Here is a 17,342-nt window from a genome sequence, read left to right as displayed (position 1 = left end):
TCATTGTTTGTTGAGTTAACGGACAAATTATGATCTCGTGGTTGTCAAGAGGATCTTATGTCTAAAAACAAAAATTAGGAATCAAGCAAATTGGCTCTGGAAAGGAAGAGATCAAAAAAATAGGTAACAAATCTGAAGTGGTAAAATTAATATATATCAATGACTACACCCAACACAGAAACAAAGTTACAATGCACATGTTTTGTAACTCAAGGAGACTCAAGACCGACCAAAGATGTCAAGTACAGAGCCTCTCACGTTTCTTTTGCCATTTTGTGTATATATTGATTGATAATGTATGGTTTGCAATCTGTTAGCTTCTACTGTAAAAACAATAAGTGGAAAAGAGTGCCTTCCCTCTCTCTCTCTCTCTTACTCTCTCTCTATTTGGCTTCTTGCTCCAACAACGGAATATTCTTCCAAGTCTCGTCTAACCCGTTTAATTGGAGCGGCGGCAAAGAAAACACGCTTACGGTAGAGCTTCCGCTCCTGATTTCCTTCAAAACCCGAAGAGCAGCGATGGTGCTTTTCATGTGGAGGCTCTCCATGAACTTGTGCTCTGAAAGCTCTGCTTGTATGTTCGCAGACTCTGCTGCATCAGAATCCGTGGGGTTCTCGGACTCGTGTGGGGTTTCGTTAGCTGGAAAGAACCGATCAAGCATTGCCTCGGATTCCTTTATGAGCTTGTACAATAAGTCTGTAGTGTAAAAAGGTTGCTGAAGCACTTTCTGGATATAAGGTAAGCGCATGAGATCACCAGTTCGTTTGTCATACTTCTTCAGTATCTTAACCAATCCTGTAATAGTTCCAAACAAACAAAGCAAACCCATCTCAACATTTTTTCTACTAATTTTTTGGCACTAACAATTAACAAAATCTGCTACTGATTACGAATCTTGGACTAATATTCAAAGGTAACTTTTTTACCACACTAAGGTTGAGCTGACCAAATGATAAAATCTATTTCATTTTGAGGAAGAACAAGAAAATGCGTAAAGCCAAAAATTGTTCTCTCAAAGAGCTATTCATATATTTGCGGGAGATGATTTACCAGTGTAATTAAGAGCACTGTAATTCTCGAGAAGAACCATCTCTCCATGGAAATCAACAATCTCTCGCCTTATAGTCATCATCTTCTCCTTTGAATCTATGGCCTTTGCAATCCTATCTCGCAATTCCTGTTTTAACCACAAAAATCAGATCTTTGCGGGAGGAAATTAATAAGAAAATCAGCGAGATAAGAGATGAGATCGGATTTGGGAATGTTATTAATATGATTACCTTCAACCTGATGATATACTCTTCCTCCTTCTCAACGAAGAAATTGTTGAATTTCTCCAGCTCGTCCTCTAGCAATTGGACGAAATTGATCTCTTCTTTCGACATTCCGACGGAATAATCGTCACCGACGGCGAAGGAAGAGTCGAGTCGGAGGCGTTTGGCGGGACGGTCTCCGGTTTTGGAGTCGATGAGCTTGAGACGCTTCTTGAGGTCCTTGTAAGATAAGAACTTGTCACGCCATTCAGGCAGTGTCTGCTCGATCTGATTGCTGAGACTCTTACCAAACTTCATGCTTTTTTTCTTTCTTTTGTCTTCTGGAGAAAAATGAGGGAAATGGAGATGAAGAAGAAAGAAGGTTTGATGCAGTTAAGAGAGATATAAAGGTAGTTTGATAAAAAAAAAATTAAAGAATATTCTTAAGGTTTCTCTTTAGAATATCCTTTTCTCGTGTCTTCTTTTCGGGAGAATATCTCTTGGTTTTATTCCTTCCTTGTAATAATCTTATTTTTATTTTTTTGGCTATTTGTGGGTGAGATTATAACACATGGCAACTGTCGGTTAATAAATATATCAGTCACATTTAACATTTACATATCCAATAGGCAATTATTATGGCAGATTGTATATAGGGACCCAGAGTTCAAATTTTTGTGATATCTCTGATCCAATCCAATTTTTTTGGATATAAAATTTGGTATTTTTATCCAGACGTATTATAAGAAAAAGAAGAAGAAAAAATAGATGTCTTTGTCTTTAACTTTAATTATTACAATTTTTAAAAATCCTCATCTTTCTATTTAAAAAAGAAACAATCCAATTACAAAATAAAAGGAAAATTGGTATAAAAAAAAATTTCCAATCCTAACGCGTTACTCATAAGTGATAACAATCCAGCTCAGATTGTCATGACGAAAAACACATGGGACATTTGGTCTTCATGATCTCTATATATGTATATATTTTTCCATGATCTTACAAGTTACAAGTAATAGTTTGACAACTACCACTTTTTGATGTTATTTTTAATAAAAGAAGGCACGCAAATGGTCATAAGGTTTTGAGGTCCATAGGGGAATATTCTTCAAAATAAAAAGGGTATAAACCTCGGCATCTTTCAACTTTGATTAAAGCATCCAAACTTCAAAGGACAAACAAGTCGCTGAATTCGCGTCTCCATTCATACCTTTTTTCTCTCCCTCCATTGACATTGTCTATATGCAATTCCGCAAGATGAAACTTTTCAACTTATCAATTTATTTTTGTTAAAACGATTAGTCAAGAAAATATATAATAACATACATACATTTGTTAAAACTATTAGTCAAAAAAATATATAATAACATACATAAGAGGATGTCCATTAGACAATTCGTCTTTAGAGTTTTTAAGAATATTAAATTAATTAATGAACAGTGGTCGACAATTTATTAAATCGATGGCGAGAAAATGAGTTTCATTTTTTTATGTATTATATTGATGGAGAGAAAAAATAGTGGACAATTTATAGTCCATATTTGGAGAAAGAACCAATCTCAATTGTTTTTTAATCGAATACCAATGAGCACTTTACACTTGTTTGAACAAACTTTGTATGGATTGCTCCTTAAAATCCTTCTCCAAGGATCGTTTGTTATGTATTTGGCATTTTTTATTTATTTTTTATCCAATAATTGTTAACAAACCCAATACTAAACCTCTTAAAAAACTCTAATGGACCTGGTCTAAGTTAGTGGGTTTGCTGACGCCCAACATATACTACGATGTGGGATGGCTAGTTACAATATTGAAGAATTTTATATTGAAAGAGATATACAAGTTTCTTATACTCTAAGTAAAATTCCAAGTCAAATTTGAAATTCTTATGAAATGGTCATGATTCAAATGACAAATGACTATTGTTTTCCGTTTTGTTTTGTTGATAAGAATAGATAATAAATATTTTGTTATAGTTGTTCATGTGAAAGAATTTTTTTTTTTCTTTCTTCCAAGTGTGCTCTTGATTAATTGTTTGCAAAATACAAGTTGAAAATTAGTAATATGAAAGATGGGAAAACAATTTGATATTAGTGATTTAGTCGATATGATTTCTGTCCGAGTTCCTCATGTGTTGGAGACCAATGAATCGAGCATTTCATTTGTTTTTATTTTTGATTATCTAATATAATACATTCCCGTATATAGCACGTGGTAATCGAAAAAATATAAGTTACTGCTCTTGTTGTCTACAAAGGCTTAATCAAAGATGATAAAGTTACTCTTTTTGTTTCACAAAAGAATACACATCCTATCCTTCATTACAAAACTGAAAAGGTCGATTGCATTTGATCTTATCCTGATTACTGATGTTTTTTAGAAAGGGAAAAAAAACTAATAAGAATATTGTTTCAGTCACTTCCCCATTTCCGGACAACGCTCTCTTTAGCAGAGACATTACTGAAACCTTCCTTCTTCCACATCTCCTCTAAGTTATCACCATTCACTTTCGAAGCTTTTCTTCCCATGAGTGTAGAGCTTAGTGATGTCAAACCTTCTCGTGTTCCTCGCAGAGCATACAACAACGGGTTTAACACAAATGCAGCCATTACTTCACCTTTCGCAACCAACATATACTGCAACCATTTAACAACACCAAAACCATCAACAAACTAAAACTCTTTCTCTTTCTGATTTTCCATTCCTCAATTCATAATAAGAATGATTACTTGGTAAGCAAAGGCATACCACGAGAAGTATAGCTAAGAGGGTGATTGTAATCTGTTGTGCTTCTTTCCAGAAATGATCGCCACTGAACCAACCGCCACCTCCGAACCAGCCTCCTCCTCCTCCTCCTCCTCCATTCCCACCATTTCCGCCACCGGATTCTTCCCTTTTCTTGATCTCTTTGTCCCACTTCTCGAACTCATTTTTCTTCCCACCAAGAGCGCTCTCCAATGCTTTACGAGCTTGCTCCTGCACAATCAACGAAATTGAACAACACAGTCAGCCACCAATATCAATCATATGATGCTACTCTTTTCCATCTTTAGAGCATATCAGTTCTCTTTTCTTTCCCCAGAGAGAGAGCGAGAGAGAGAGAGAGAGAGAGATAATTTGGAGAGCTGAAACGAGGAGGCTCCAGTTTTCAAATTTTCTCTTATCAGGCAACTATAAAATGCAATCACGTTTGCCGAAGGAAACGCTTGGAAAGAGATGAGCTCTTAAATAAATAAGAAGAAAAAGAGTGGATTTTTCAGTTCCTAAATGAAGTTATTGCTAAACAAAATGTTTCCTCTAGATATCCAGAGAAGTAGAAAAGCTAAGAAACTGATAGTCTCAATACCAATTCACCAAATCAGAGGGATTTGATCAATGCAAAGACTCTAAACTCTCAGCTAAACGGCCAACCAACAGCTAGAAACACAATCTGTCGAAACATCCGTATAAACGTAGCCCTCACTAACCAGCTCACTTTTGGGTCTCCACAAAGAACTCTACTCCACTCGGATCCAATAAACAACAATTTTATCCTAAAGAATTAATTGTCTCTAGCTCAGAGTCACAAGCGGAATCAATTTCGTTCGCAGGCGATACTACAAAGCAAAATAAAAAAAATAAAAAAAAAACCCAGTTTAATCGATTGCTCTGAGTCGTAATCCCAGCAGCTATTTCAGCAGATTTCCTATGAATGTTGTAAAACCATTATTTGCTTGAAAAAACAATAAAAAGGGAAGTAAAGTAAGAAACTAACCTCCCTCTGGTTGCCGGAGAAGAGACAAGAGACTCTTCCCTTGCTTTTGGTAATTGAGGTTCGCAGAGAGAAGACATAGTTAGGGTCGAGACTCCGGCGTCGGAGGTGGAGAAGCGGCGAGGAAGAGGGAGGGTTTATCAGCAGCCTCACTACGTGTCCCATCTCTCTCCCTTATCCAACCTCCCACAATGGATCTGTTCTCAAACATTTACTTACCAGTTTTCGCTTACATTTTGATAGGATTAATATATCAATTATTTCTTAACCTTTTCTCTTAATTGTCTCTTTATCTCTTAATGAAGCTATAAACATCGATTGGTCTGCATGATTAGTTTGGCTATTTGCGGGATACGTTTCAGATTTATCCCCAAACAAGAAATAAATTCTGTAGATTTACCTGTTGTAATCTGTATGATTTAAATTCGGTCTTCTCTTTTTCTTTTTTTCTTTTTTTTCCGCTTAGACCATAGATGGTAAATTCCGTTGAAACCAAGAAGTTGAAAGAGACGAATGAGAATATTTTTTTTTCACTTCAATGCACTCGGGAAGAAAACAAGACATGAACTGACTATTCTCAAGAGACCAAAAACAAAAACATTAAAAGAAAAAGATCCCTATAGATCAATGAGTTCATCTATATCTATATATACCTCAAACCAAACCGCACCCTTTTTCAGTTCTCAGACTTATTGACTTCTGAAGAAAAAGAAAAAAAATGGGTATCAATCACTTTCCCAATAACTACCTTCTTCATTCTCTACAGATCAATCAATCTATCCGAAGTTCGTCGTTTTGAGGCCTGAATTTGATGATCATGAGATGTGGGAACACAACAAGGCAAGCCATGAACAATGTGAACTGCAAAATCATCATAACAAAAACCATATAATTTCCATAAGCCGGATAAGATTTCTCTACAAGAGTGATGATGGACTGAGAGTTCATACCAAAAGAGGGAGAGTCAAGAAGCTCCATATTGGCCACAGAGCAAAGGAGAGCCTGCATTTGCGAATTTTATCACACATAAACGGATATGATACTCACGGTAGTAGTTCCTCATGACTAAAGCATGTGATTTATTTTGACTTACAGGCCAAATGAAATGAGGCCGAGTAGGGTGATGAAAGGCAGAGCAGAGATACTCCACAGTTCCAATTTCTCATCAAACCGTCTCAAGCTCCACGATAACATACTTTCGTAGATTATGATTACAATGTTCACACCTATTCCCAACATCCCGATATACAAAGGCATCCTGGAAAGAAGGCAAAGACCGCATTATGTTTAGATAGGTTTTTCAACAAGACCCTCCTTCATCACAAACAAATTGCAGAAAATATACACCAGATCATGACACAAATATCTGGATTATCCAAACCACTTAAAATGAAAGGCCTTTAAATAGTAGCCACCTTTGCCTATGCACAAGTCCATGTTAATCCTCAAGACTCAAAAAAGGTTTTGGGGAAAGAACAATGGACCTTAAAAGAGCTTCCTCAACAGATACAAGGATATTCAGAAGACGATTCTCCTAACACTTAATATATGACAAGTTTCTGGTATTCCTGCTCCCCTAAATTAATTATTCAAGGTTCTCTTTATCAAAACATTTGAATTCAAACTTCTATGGCAATTACGGATTTAAAATGAGACACAAAAAAGTTTATTTTCACCCGAACATCTTAACACAAGCAATAAGCCAAAAAGAAAAGTAAAACGAAAGAGCCGATCAAGAAATCTGTGACCTTTTGATCCGAGCATCGTGTAGGAGGATGTATATCATATTGGAGTGCCTGTCTCCAAAATAGATGATGAATACTGCAGACGCAATCCAAAGAGCATTCTCCAAAATCTCGACCCAAGTTTTACATCTAGGGCTGTCTAGGGAGAAAGGTTGTTGCCTAGAGCAAGCATCGTCCTCAAGATCATCACCACCAGATGCATATCCTTGGCTATGTCTTTGCCTAATGTACCCACCACCACCAACCGGAGTTCCACCAGACATATTTCCTAGAAGCTAAACTAAACCAACACTCCTTGTATACAACAATACCACCTCCTTGGAAACTAAACAACCCTAGAAGCCCTCTGTATAAAAGTCGATCGATTGAGGCAAGTAAAAGATACCAAACTTCGAAATTCGTCTCATTACAAGCGATCCCCACAAAAGTCTATATGCTTTGCGTCACCAACGAGACTGCAACGAAATTCATAAAGGAGAAATAATTCAATTCCACAGAATCATAACACCAGAATATGCGAAAACAAAAACACAAATTCTCGTCGAATCCAGATTTCGAGAGATCGGAAAACGGAAATTCTTAGGATCCCGAGCTGAGGAACAAGTACATACGAGAAATTCGATGATAACAAAGAATCAATAACCTCGGTTGAGAGCTCGTCGCGGACGATTGGTGAAAACCCTAAGAATCGATCCCAAATACTCTTGGAAATTTTGAGAAGAGAAAAGCTTTGAAAAGGGGGAGAGTGAAGCGTTAGGCAGACTGGTGTAACTGAATTGTTTCGAGAGCGTTGAAAACAGATTTTACCACACGACGTCGTTTCGCTCCCTTTTTTGCTTTTATAAACCCACATTTCAGTTAAACATCACTTGTCACTTTCTTTATGTTTGTGAACTTTGAGTTTTTTCTTTTCTCTAAGCCTAATTTTATTTAGAGTATACGACAGTAACTCAAGTCATCTACTCGCATAAGCTTGAAAGATGACTTGAGTTAGATTCTTAACACACCAAAATCTCCATGATTGGATTACATGCTAAAAGTTGTAACATTTGAAACAACGCATATGTAAGTCTGCACAGAAAACGAAAACCCGTATAATCAGTAATAACAATTAGCTGTAGATTATATATTTGGCCATAGATTAGTCCCCTTAACCACAAAAAATTGTGGCTAAACACGCATATCTCTTATAGTAGAAATCATTATTTTGTTGTATTATCATAAATATTATAAAGATTGGTATCGACCTAAACTATAAGCCAAATGCCAATAAATTCTTAATTAATAACAAATGATGTAATACCTCTATAGCTAACAAAATTGGTTGGAAGAACAAGGGCCAAGAGGGTCCATGACCGGGTCCTAATTTGCTGAGCATAAATCGATAAGGTTAACGAGTATAAAATATCAGATTTTGGGGGCCCGGTAAACACTGTTCTTGAGAACAATTAGTGCTTTTTGTCAAGAGAACAAGAAGTTTATAACATAAAAACAGACATCTCCACCTATCTATATATGTATTCCAACAACCAATATTTATATGTTGATTACACTTGTTGACAAGAAATTAGAGGTTAATTTCACTTGACTTAAAACAACCCACATGGTTAGATTCTATCAATCACCCTATTCCCTTTCTAGTCCACATTATTTAATTCGTCTTCGTGTTTGCACAGCTGAGTTAATTTATTTGGGGTTTATTAAAGAGTTATCATTATTAATTGATTAATGCAACATAATTGCTTGTTACCAGTATCGTAGTTTTGTTTGTTAACGAAAATCATGATATCAGTATCATGATTTTAGAAGCAACAACAAAAGGGGACAATACCATGGTGCAAGTCTAACAAGATTAATGTGTACGTAATGCGTATATGGATTCTAAAGAACAACAAAAAGAACAATACTATACAATGAAATAGAAATGCATATATATGAACGACCATAACCAAATTTTTGTGAGGAAAAAGATCCTCCCTCATGTAACATATTCATCATCCAATGCCTAGATCTCTATATATATTACTGATGATTGTTAATTACTCGGTTAATAATTTAGTTTTTTTTTATCTTGTCAATATCGTAATCCCTTATATAATAATCCCAAAATTCATAATAAGTATGTTGAACCTTATTTAGATGCAGCTAGGCAAATTATGCACATCATGTGAAGTTAGATTGGTAAAGATTTTATTCACTCCTAGACCTAGTTCCGGCCGCTCAGAAATTATTATCTTTCTCCATACCATATAAAATAAAAAAATGTAGAATATGGTACGCATAGGATGCAGTCCATTTTATTATAAAATAATATCTTGTATAGTGTATTGATGTATAAAATTATACTATTCAATTGCCAAAATTTAAGAGAGAATAATAATAGAGAGGACTCATTTCTCTCCTCTGACTCTTCCTTATAAATAACGCATATGAGCCATTAAAGAGTTTCACATCTATTTTTACGCAAAAAAGACTAAAAAGAAGAAAAAAAATGAATATGGCAAAGGCAAAAGAAGAGATCAAACCCAAAAGGAAGAAAAGTCTCATGAGCTTCTACAAATTCTCAACCACCATTTCGAAGCATTCACTCATAAACCCTAAATCCAAACACAACAAAATCCCGATTCCAACAACATCAGTATCCCAACAAGAAGAGGTATCAAAACCAACCATCGTCCTATCTAACAAAACGCAAAACCATCTGATGATGAGAGACATCTTCGAGTTAGAGACTAGTGGTGGTAATGAAAGAAAGAAAGGCGGTGGTGCGGCGGAGGAAGGGAGGAAATCGGTGTCGCACGTGGAGAGGGATACGGCAGCGAGGATAGCAGCAGCGGCGGAGATGTTAACGGTGAGGATATTAGCGGCGGACATGCCGGGGTTTATGCAGGCACATGCGTTTAGGTGTGCGAGAACGACTTTAGATAGTTTGGAGAAGTTTAGTTCGAAGCACATGGCTTTCAATCTCAAGAAGGTAAACAACAACACTCTCTTCACGCATTTCTTTTTTGTCACTTTCTCTGATTTTATCATTTATTTATATGCAAAGTATATCACTAAGAGGCGGGTTTTCATGAAGAAAGAGACAAAACAAAACAAAGCAAAAATGATAAAGAAAAAAAAAAAAAGGGACAATTGTGTGTTTCTGTTCAGCATTCTACAGTTTTGAGAACGTCTCTAGAGTTAGAGTATCTCTGAAGTTTGTTTGTCCTTTGAATTTGTGGGGATATAGACTTGAGGTTATTTAGACGAATAAATAGTTGGAATGGGCATACAGATTAATGAGATTAAGATAGCTTCTATTGTGTTTTTTCGTTCAAGCCACACATATACCAACAACTAAACAGAAACTCATATTTAATATCAAAACATCAAAATGAATACAAAGTATAAGGGGGAAAATGACGCATCATCCCTCTTAGCCAATTGCTTTTTCATGATATTAGATGTCAATATCAAACAATGACCGGTGTTTCTATGGGCTGATTTTTGCCTTAGAAAATAAATAATCAGTGTGGGTTTTGTGAATAAACAAAATTTGGATCTCAAAATGGATGGGAGAGTAAATAAGATGAGAAGAAATTTTAAATAATATTAACAGAGTGATGGGAAATGGTCCAGCTAATGTTGAAAAGGGCATCAAGGGGAATGACCCAACATAGCCATGTGGTCCTCTTCCACTCTTATCCCCCTTTTGTTTTTCAACTTAATTTTTTGGATCCCTCTTTTGTCTCTCTCGCAATCTCCACACTAAGGATCGATGTGGCTTTGACCATAAGTTCTCTCAGCAATTATTTTTGTAGACAACTTAGTAAAAGATGTCAGATTTTTAAATCTTTTTGTTCAAATTTAACCATATCCATTTTCTTGTGAACATGATCAAAAATCCACATTATACTTGTTTTTCTACTCTTAAATTATCAGGGCTGTGCTGAACATAGTATAAGAAATATTACATGCTTTGCTTCAGGATCTAAAAAATGCACATATTTCGGTCTAAGTATTAAAACCTTCTTATCAACAAAAAAATTGGTTATATTCAGTTAACATATTTTCTAAAAATAGTCAAATCACGCGAATGATGAGGATCAAAGTTTACATAAGATGACGCGAAGGATTAAAATTTTCATTGCCATAAACAAGTTATTATGTAAATGAGATATGAAAAATATGCAGGAATTTGACAAAGGGTATGGACCAGCATGGCATTGCATAGTGGGGTCAAGTTTCGGGTCATTCGTGACACATTCCACAGGTTGTTTTCTTTATTTCTCAATGGACAAACTCTACATTCTCCTCTTCAGAACCAAAGTTCGTTCTGCTTCTCCCCATTGATCATCTCGTCGATCTCTTTAGGCCGTAACTTATACCAATCGTAATCAAAAAGGCTTACTGTAAATTCACTATTCCATGTTTTTTATATAATAAGATGTTATTATATAAGGATGGAACAACGATTCCTAGTTTTATATGTTGTCCACTTTTTTTGGATTATATGTTAATTTATGAGCGTGTGGCCAACAAAAACTCCATCTCGGAAGAATTATTCCCTCAAAGATTAAAGTAGGGTTAAAAAAAAATAAAAAAATAAAAAAGATTAAAGTAGGGTTAAAAAAACTAAGTATCTATTGTGATTAGTATTTTGGAAAATATGAAATGCTAATTGACCAATATTGTGCTCGAAAAAACGATCCAAGGACACTACTAGTGAGTGGGAGACAAGGGATGCTTGATGTAGCATAGTTAGCCTTTGTAATTGATTTCGGTTTCTACTCATTGTATAAGAGGTTCTATTAGTAACGAGATCGACTTTGGTGTTATAGAGACGCAAAAGGTTTGTTTGATTACAATTTTATTTTATCAAGTACAAAGATAATTTTTTTCCTTCTAGATTTAGCTTTCGATATTTAGATGTGCACGAAGCACCCGGTTAATCATGGGGCTAAGAAAATCTTTTGGTTACTATATTTCTGCAAGCCCACCACAAATAAAGCTCTCGAACCGAAATCTATATGACCCGGTTTTAGCCAAAGTTGTATCGAGTTTACGCCATTGGCTTCAAAGCCAATAGTCCAATACCACACGTAGGTCTACAAAGATATGTTCTTCTCAAGTTTTCTCTTCCTGGATTTTTTTTTTTTTTTTTTTTTTTAGTTTTTCATGAATTCAACGAAACAACAAGGCTAGAAATCCATTAGACATTAGTAGTAGTTTTGAGTTTTCTTTACATTACCGGATATTTTCCTCCGTGCTCATTAGAAATACCATTCAAACTATTCTGCCTTTGACTTTAGCACAATGACTAATTCTAAAAGAAACTTGCACCCTTATGGCAACATGAAAACCTGGTAAAATGTTATATGATCATCAATACATTCATCAATCAGATTTCTTTTGACGAATATTAACATTGATGAAACTTTTGGCTGTCGAAATTACTGCAAACTTGGTGGTATTGACGGTTTCTTTTTGTTTTGTTCTGAATGTTTTACAAACAAACAAACAAACAGACACACACACACACACATTTCATATGAATAGAAGATCAATCTAAAAAGGCTTCTCTTCAAAACGTCACATCATAAATCAAAAGCAATCCTTGGCTTTGTCCATCATGATTTTTCGAATTTTTTTCACATAAGAGAATTGCACACACAATGAATCCTAATATGATATATGCATCCATTGTCGTAATTTTGTTAAATAATTACCCCTTATGAGATATGCATTATGTACTTCCACAGCTTGATCTTCTCCTTCCTCTGCTTCTCCTTCTCCGATTAGACGAAAACAGAGAACAGAAGCCACAACCAACAGAGATTTTAGGGGAAGGTGGATCCAACGTTGGAGACATGTCGACCAATCTTCCACCAACGTGGCCACGTCCTCCGTCCGATGCGCTCCGTTGTACGGTTGCCGCCGCAGCCGCCATTGGTCCGTCGCGATGATCGTTACACCGATCTTCTTGTCTTTCGTCGTTGCGAATCTCCCCGCTCAAGAATCTGTCGTTCCAGATGAGTCCCGACGATCCTTGTCTCCTAAACGACGCCGTTGATCTCTGCAACGCCATTCTTCTCTTCTCTCTTTCAATATGATGCAATGTGAAGAAAACCAATATTTGAAATAAATTCTCAAACAAACAAAGCAAAAAGAAAAGAAAATATATTTGGAAGGAAGAAAGGAAAAAAAAAAACAAGAATAATTATGGGAAACGTTTTTTTCTTTTCTTTATTACGCTATTCATTTTTCGAAGACCTTTTCTACTTTTTTATTTTTTTTTTTCCAAAATTATTTTCTTATTATGGTTTCACATTTGTAGTTTAAACTGAAATTTTTTTTTAATATTATTTTGAGATAGTAAAATGAGTTTCTTTACCAAAAATAGGAAAACCAAAGAGGGTAACTTACTGTCTGTTTCTTTTTTGTATGTCCTAATCGCTGAAGGAAATAAAACTGTCGGAGTGGATCATATTTGTTCAGAAAGTGTCCGTGTCGAAAGATGACGTAACCTGCCTCTAGATTGGCTAACGTTTTCCACATCATTTTTTTTTTTAAATTTCTAGAATTGAATGTTTTGTAAATTTCTTGCTCCGGTTTAGCTAACCGAAATCGAGAGGTTCGGTTTACAGGAAACCCACTTTTGGCTTTTGACTTTGTTATTCTCTCTCTTCCTCACCAACCATCTCGTTTTATTTGGGAGCAAGCTTCGTCGACTATCCTCTTATAGATCAATCGCATCACTCAGGTTTGTCTCGATTTCGAAGTAGATCGTCGTATGAATCCAATAAAAGAAGATTGATAAACCCTAATTGTTCGCTCTCTGTTGTTGATACTTTTTACCTTCGGAATATACTCATACAATTGGGAATCGAAATGTATTGTGATGTTTGGGTTATTTTTTATGGAGTGGGTTTTTGTCGAATTGGACTTAGAAACTTTAATCTTGAGGACTCTGTGCAATCACTTCAGAACCGTCCCTGGGATTCTTAAACTGCTCGTGATATAAGCTTGTATGATAGATTGGCTTTTTGTTGAGTAATAATATTTTGACTATGAGCTGAGTTTTGAAGAGGGAAACAGGTCTTAAGGATAAAGAGAATCTGATTGAGCTATTTTTTTTACTGCTTACACTTAGTTGACATTCACAAAAAAATAATCTAATGAAATCATGAGTCTTGTTTAGCTTTCACATTTCCTGAATCTAGAGGGTGGATTCAATATATATGTTGGATAAAGCGGATTAGCTTTCACATTAGTTGATTTTCTGAAAGTGATATATATATAATCCTTTTACCGTCTTGAGTTTATTGTAGGCGGGTTTCAGTAGATATGGCGGCTACATCAAGGTTCCAGGCATTCTTGAACAGTCCTGTTGGCCCTAAGACAACCCATTTCTGGGGGCCTATCGCTAATTGGGGTTTTGTTGCTGCTGTATGTTTTTCTTTCCTTGTCTTTTTTTATTCAATCCATCTGTTTGGGTGGTTCATGAAATCATTATATTTTTGAATTTGACTTCACATATAGGGTTTGGTGGATATGCAAAAGCCCCCTGAAATGATTTCTGGAAACATGTCTTCAGGTAAGAAAAGAGAGACCGTGTTATAAAAATCTTATTATAAAGCCATATATGCAACAACATTATTAGCTAAGCCTCTCATTGCATCTTTTGTTGTTGTTGTTGTTGTAAAGCGATGTGCATTTACTCTGCATTGTTCATGAGATTTGCTTGGATGGTGCAACCTCGCAACTATTTACTACTTGCGTGCCATGCATCAAACGAGACTGTACAGCTCTATCAGCTCTCGCGTTGGGCTAGAGCCCAGGGGTAAGTTCTACTTCTATCTCAAATAACCATTGACATGAACAAACGCACTCAAATGAAACAAGTTTGCTTTTGAGACAACTGCTTTATATTATAAGCTTACTATACTTTACCATGTTTTTTTAGCTTACTCGTAAATTTCCTAAATGACAGGTATTTATCCTCCACGAAAGAAGAGGATAAACCGTCTCAGTAAAACCAAAATGAGGAAAGGTGTCTTTAACGCTGCTTCTGATGAACAACGGATCATCATTTGTTCTTGAAAATTAATGAATCCATCCATTTGATTTTCCTTTGAAACGTGTTTGTGTTGTCCCCCAAGCCATGGTTGCTTTACTTGTTGGATCGCTCATTAACATTATCTTTTTGTTTTGTTTTTTAAAGTAACCGGTTGTGATAAAATTTGGGACCAGAGTCATCAGTTCATACTTCGTGTTACTGTTCACACAACTTAGCAGTACTCTAACCAAAAACTGATATATAAGTCCCAACACCTGTAGTCCCAAATCATATTGCAATAATCGTCCATGGTTTAACAAGTCAGGCTTTCAGTTAGAGGAATTCCCATTGACAAGCTTTTATATTCTGTCACAAATCCAAAAATAAGCAAACTTGAGAAATTCTTGCTGTTTGCGATCGGATCTTTCTCCACGTACATCACATGAATGCAAATGCACAAATTCATCTCTCCTCATTCTGCGTCAATTAATGTTCGCTTGAGGCCACTTTTATTACATGAAATAAAACCTTTGTCGAGTGCCGAAACTATGGGGTTCTGATTCTCAACTTCTCTCAGAATTTGAATACCATCTGCTCTGTGTATCCGAGTTCCTTGAGTATCCCCTTGACCTGCAGTGAAACAAACCAACGAGACATTAGGCATGAACTGCTCTGCATCGGGCTGATTGGTTTTCTCCAACTAATTACAGCAACTCGAATCCTACAGATTTCATAATCTGATTCGATTTTGGTATGCCACCAAGACTATGCTATTAAGGGCCCTTTCCTTGAACACATACTTTTAAGATTTCACATTATTAGATTGCTAAGATAAGATGTTGACGAATTGGTACAAACCTCTCCTTGAGACCAGTCTGGAGCTTTGCCTCCGGATATATGCTCCATCATCCCAGAAGGACCACATACCTGAATTAACAATAAAGCATACCACATATTATTTAATAGTGAATGCTTTGATTCCAAGTTTCTAACCTTACTTCGTCAGTAAATCAAATCCATATCACTAAACTGTTTGACATCCTGATTCTCAACCTCTTAGGAAACATTGACCATTATGATGGAAACTGATATAAAACATCCGCATACTCCAAAAACAGAAGAATTAACTAAATCAATAAAATGTTATAGATTTTTTTTCATGCGTCATTAAGAAGAAGAATATTACATAGCACACAATGAAAGCAGCGATGGAAAGAGATTGTAGAAACACTTTCTTTTCAAAAAACAAGCTATGGTTCTGGAGATTGTAAGGTAACTTACAAGGATAAGTGTGTCGTCTGCAGGAAGAGGTAAGCCTTTCAGAGCCATATCTTTTGAAATGTAACCTACTCCTCCTTTCCAGTTTTTAGTAGGATTGTCAACAGTATAGAATACCTGACGATTTTTAACATTAAAATTTTTTGACGGAAAAGTGTATACTATTGGTAACCAGCTAGTAAAATAAGCAACTGAAGAATTCAAGAGGATTCTACCTTCAAATTTGGGTGGTTAGCCTGAAGTACATCGAGCTTTTGCTTGAGAAGTATATCATCCGGCGAAACATTGGCATAAAGCAATGTTATCTGCAAAGAAAGAAAATGTAAATCTCCATGTTAGGATATAATATTTTCTGGAAAAATCTCTATTTTGAAATGAGTTGTAAAGTATGATTAAAAAAATTAAGATCTTATTAAAGAAACCAGCAGCTAGAATACGTAGCAGTTCAGCATTTGTATGCATAGATTACATACTTCAATATGGAATCCAAATGATCATTTTTGAGAAAAAATAAGATAACGATAAAGTAGTCACCTGCGTGTTGTCCTCGGGATTCTTCATAACAGCATCGATCACCTGAAGCATTGGAGTTATCCCACTTCCACCAGCAATCTTCAAGTTAAAAGGAGAAAATGGATAGCAAACACAAAATTACCAGTCAGAATTTATCTGTCATTACATTGACTTGTAACCATACTACACAAAATAACTACAAGTCAGTAAATCATGCTACTAAACGGGAAAGTAGAAATGCAACCTCATGCAAACACTGACTTTCTAAGGACTTGCATATCAACAAACGAGAGTAGGTAACAGACTGAGATAAGGAAAAAACTACTAGTGCAGTCCATATCTTCAAAGTTCAACTTCCATAAAGGTATAACAGATTGTATGTAAGAAACCTCCAGTAAACTTGGTTGTAACAAGGGAACAAGGGTATATACCATGCCAATATGTTTCTTCATATTAGGCGAATATTTGAACTTTTCAATGGGTCTACAAGAAACAAAAGGTAGAAAAGGTTAAAAAGCATATACAATAAAGAACTATCACCAACCGTAGTTAAAAAAACGCTAACAGTCAAGAATACATACCCTTTCACTTCCAACACATCCCCCGGTTTTAAGCTGGCAAAATGCTGACTCATTTTTCCGTCTGGATATACCTGCAAAAAGCAGTGAACTACATCATAACAAGTTCAAAACATATTGACGAAATCAGATAAATCATAACACGTCTAGTTCTTTGCTAGAAAATAGTAGCAAAAGCGGAG

General features: G+C 35.7%; 7 protein-coding genes across 8 annotated transcripts in view; 2 read left to right on the top strand and 5 right to left on the bottom strand.

Annotated features, from left to right (window-relative positions):
* Positions 1-128: 128 nt before the first annotated feature.
* LOC18018411 (SPX domain-containing protein 1) lies at positions 129-1,699 on the bottom strand. The gene is made up of 3 exons (XM_006400519.2): positions 1,282-1,699; positions 1,052-1,178; positions 129-796 (listed from the first exon to the last, which is right to left on the bottom strand). Exons 1-3 carry the CDS (start codon positions 1,570-1,572, stop codon positions 384-386), a joined length of 831 nt encoding a protein of 276 aa, XP_006400582.1. The 5' UTR covers positions 1,573-1,699; the 3' UTR covers positions 129-383.
* Positions 1,700-3,469: 1,770 nt separating this feature from the next.
* LOC18018410 lies at positions 3,470-5,243 on the bottom strand. Its single transcript, XM_006400518.2, has 3 exons — positions 5,009-5,243; positions 4,003-4,230; positions 3,470-3,890 (listed from the first exon to the last, which is right to left on the bottom strand). The coding sequence occupies exons 1-3, from the start codon at positions 5,168-5,170 to the stop codon at positions 3,666-3,668; spliced, it is 615 nt and encodes a 204-aa protein (XP_006400581.1). The 5' UTR covers positions 5,171-5,243; the 3' UTR covers positions 3,470-3,665.
* A 271-nt stretch (positions 5,244-5,514) lies between these two features.
* On the bottom strand, positions 5,515-7,563 carry LOC18018409. Of its 2 annotated transcripts, none has more exons than XM_024156788.1 (5): positions 7,362-7,544; positions 6,754-7,205; positions 6,099-6,263; positions 5,956-6,007; positions 5,515-5,866 (listed from the first exon to the last, which is right to left on the bottom strand). In XM_024156788.1, exons 2-5 carry the CDS (start codon positions 7,011-7,013, stop codon positions 5,777-5,779), a joined length of 567 nt encoding a protein of 188 aa, XP_024012556.1. In that variant the 5' UTR covers positions 7,014-7,205; positions 7,362-7,544; the 3' UTR covers positions 5,515-5,776. The 2 variants fall into 2 exon arrangements, with proteins under 2 accessions (XP_024012556.1, XP_006400579.1); XM_006400516.2 differs by having other exon boundaries at positions 5,516-5,866; positions 7,394-7,563.
* A 1,579-nt stretch (positions 7,564-9,142) lies between these two features.
* On the top strand, positions 9,143-11,256 carry LOC18018408. Its single transcript, XM_006400515.2, has 2 exons — positions 9,143-9,724; positions 10,927-11,256. Exons 1-2 carry the CDS (start codon positions 9,242-9,244, stop codon positions 11,083-11,085), a joined length of 642 nt encoding a protein of 213 aa, XP_006400578.1. The 5' UTR covers positions 9,143-9,241; the 3' UTR covers positions 11,086-11,256.
* Positions 11,257-12,478: 1,222 nt separating this feature from the next.
* LOC18018407 (uncharacterized protein At1g15400) lies at positions 12,479-12,820 on the bottom strand. Its single transcript, XM_006400514.1, has one exon. The coding sequence runs from the start codon at positions 12,818-12,820 to the stop codon at positions 12,479-12,481; it is 342 nt and encodes a 113-aa protein (XP_006400577.1).
* A 594-nt stretch (positions 12,821-13,414) lies between these two features.
* LOC18018406 (mitochondrial pyruvate carrier 1) lies at positions 13,415-15,010 on the top strand. Its single transcript, XM_006400513.2, has 5 exons — positions 13,415-13,495; positions 14,064-14,181; positions 14,275-14,329; positions 14,440-14,575; positions 14,726-15,010. The coding sequence occupies exons 2-5, from the start codon at positions 14,080-14,082 to the stop codon at positions 14,766-14,768; spliced, it is 336 nt and encodes a 111-aa protein (XP_006400576.1). The 5' UTR covers positions 13,415-13,495; positions 14,064-14,079; the 3' UTR covers positions 14,769-15,010.
* Positions 15,011-15,051: 41 nt separating this feature from the next.
* LOC18018405 (NADH-cytochrome b5 reductase-like protein) overlaps positions 15,052-17,342 on the bottom strand; it is a 4,064-nt gene continuing 1,773 nt past the window's right edge. The window contains 7 exon segments of the mRNA XM_006400512.2: positions 15,052-15,421; positions 15,650-15,718; positions 16,073-16,186; positions 16,285-16,374; positions 16,604-16,681; positions 17,014-17,065; positions 17,164-17,234. Coding sequence (XP_006400575.2) covers positions 15,365-15,421; positions 15,650-15,718; positions 16,073-16,186; positions 16,285-16,374; positions 16,604-16,681; positions 17,014-17,065; positions 17,164-17,234 — 531 coding nt within the window. The 3' untranslated portion in view covers positions 15,052-15,364.

This window comes from Eutrema salsugineum, unplaced genomic scaffold (assembly GCF_000478725.1).
Source record: "Eutrema salsugineum unplaced genomic scaffold, Eutsalg1_0 scaffold_2, whole genome shotgun sequence".
NCBI lineage: Eukaryota > Viridiplantae > Streptophyta > Magnoliopsida > Brassicales > Brassicaceae > Eutrema > Eutrema salsugineum.
Note: the sequence above shows the minus strand (reverse complement) of the source record. Positions and strands in the feature narration are given on the sequence as shown.

Coding starts and splice junctions, on each gene's coding strand:
- LOC18018409 (XM_006400516.2), bottom strand. CDS start 7,013: ATGTCTGGTGGAACTCCGGTTGGTGGTGGTGGGTACATTAGGCAAAGA. Junction 6,264..6,753: donor CACGATGCTCGGATCAAAAG/GTCACAGATTTC, acceptor CCTTCTTTCCAG/GATGCCTTTGTATATCGGGA. Junction 5,867..5,955: donor TCTTGACTCTCCCTCTTTTG/GTATGAACTCTC, acceptor ATGATTTTGCAG/TTCACATTGTTCATGGCTTG.
- LOC18018407 (XM_006400514.1), bottom strand. CDS start 12,820: ATGGCGTTGCAGAGATCAACGGCGTCGTTTAGGAGACAAGGATCGTCG.
- LOC18018406 (XM_006400513.2), top strand. CDS start 14,080: ATGGCGGCTACATCAAGGTTCCAGGCATTCTTGAACAGTCCTGTTGGC. Junction 14,182..14,274: donor ATTGGGGTTTTGTTGCTGCT/GTATGTTTTTCT, acceptor CTTCACATATAG/GGTTTGGTGGATATGCAAAA. Junction 14,330..14,439: donor TTCTGGAAACATGTCTTCAG/GTAAGAAAAGAG, acceptor GTTGTTGTAAAG/CGATGTGCATTTACTCTGCA.
- LOC18018410 (XM_006400518.2), bottom strand. CDS start 5,170: ATGGGACACGTAGTGAGGCTGCTGATAAACCCTCCCTCTTCCTCGCCG. Junction 4,231..5,008: donor TCTCCGGCAACCAGAGGGAG/GTTAGTTTCTTA, acceptor TTGATTGTGCAG/GAGCAAGCTCGTAAAGCATT. Junction 3,891..4,002: donor TCTTAGCTATACTTCTCGTG/GTATGCCTTTGC, acceptor AAATGGTTGCAG/TATATGTTGGTTGCGAAAGG.
- LOC18018408 (XM_006400515.2), top strand. CDS start 9,242: ATGAATATGGCAAAGGCAAAAGAAGAGATCAAACCCAAAAGGAAGAAA. Junction 9,725..10,926: donor TGGCTTTCAATCTCAAGAAG/GTAAACAACAAC, acceptor AAAAATATGCAG/GAATTTGACAAAGGGTATGG.
- LOC18018411 (XM_006400519.2), bottom strand. CDS start 1,572: ATGAAGTTTGGTAAGAGTCTCAGCAATCAGATCGAGCAGACACTGCCT. Junction 1,179..1,281: donor AGTATATCATCAGGTTGAAG/GTAATCATATTA, acceptor TGGTTAAAACAG/GAATTGCGAGATAGGATTGC. Junction 797..1,051: donor CAGTGCTCTTAATTACACTG/GTAAATCATCTC, acceptor GAACTATTACAG/GATTGGTTAAGATACTGAAG.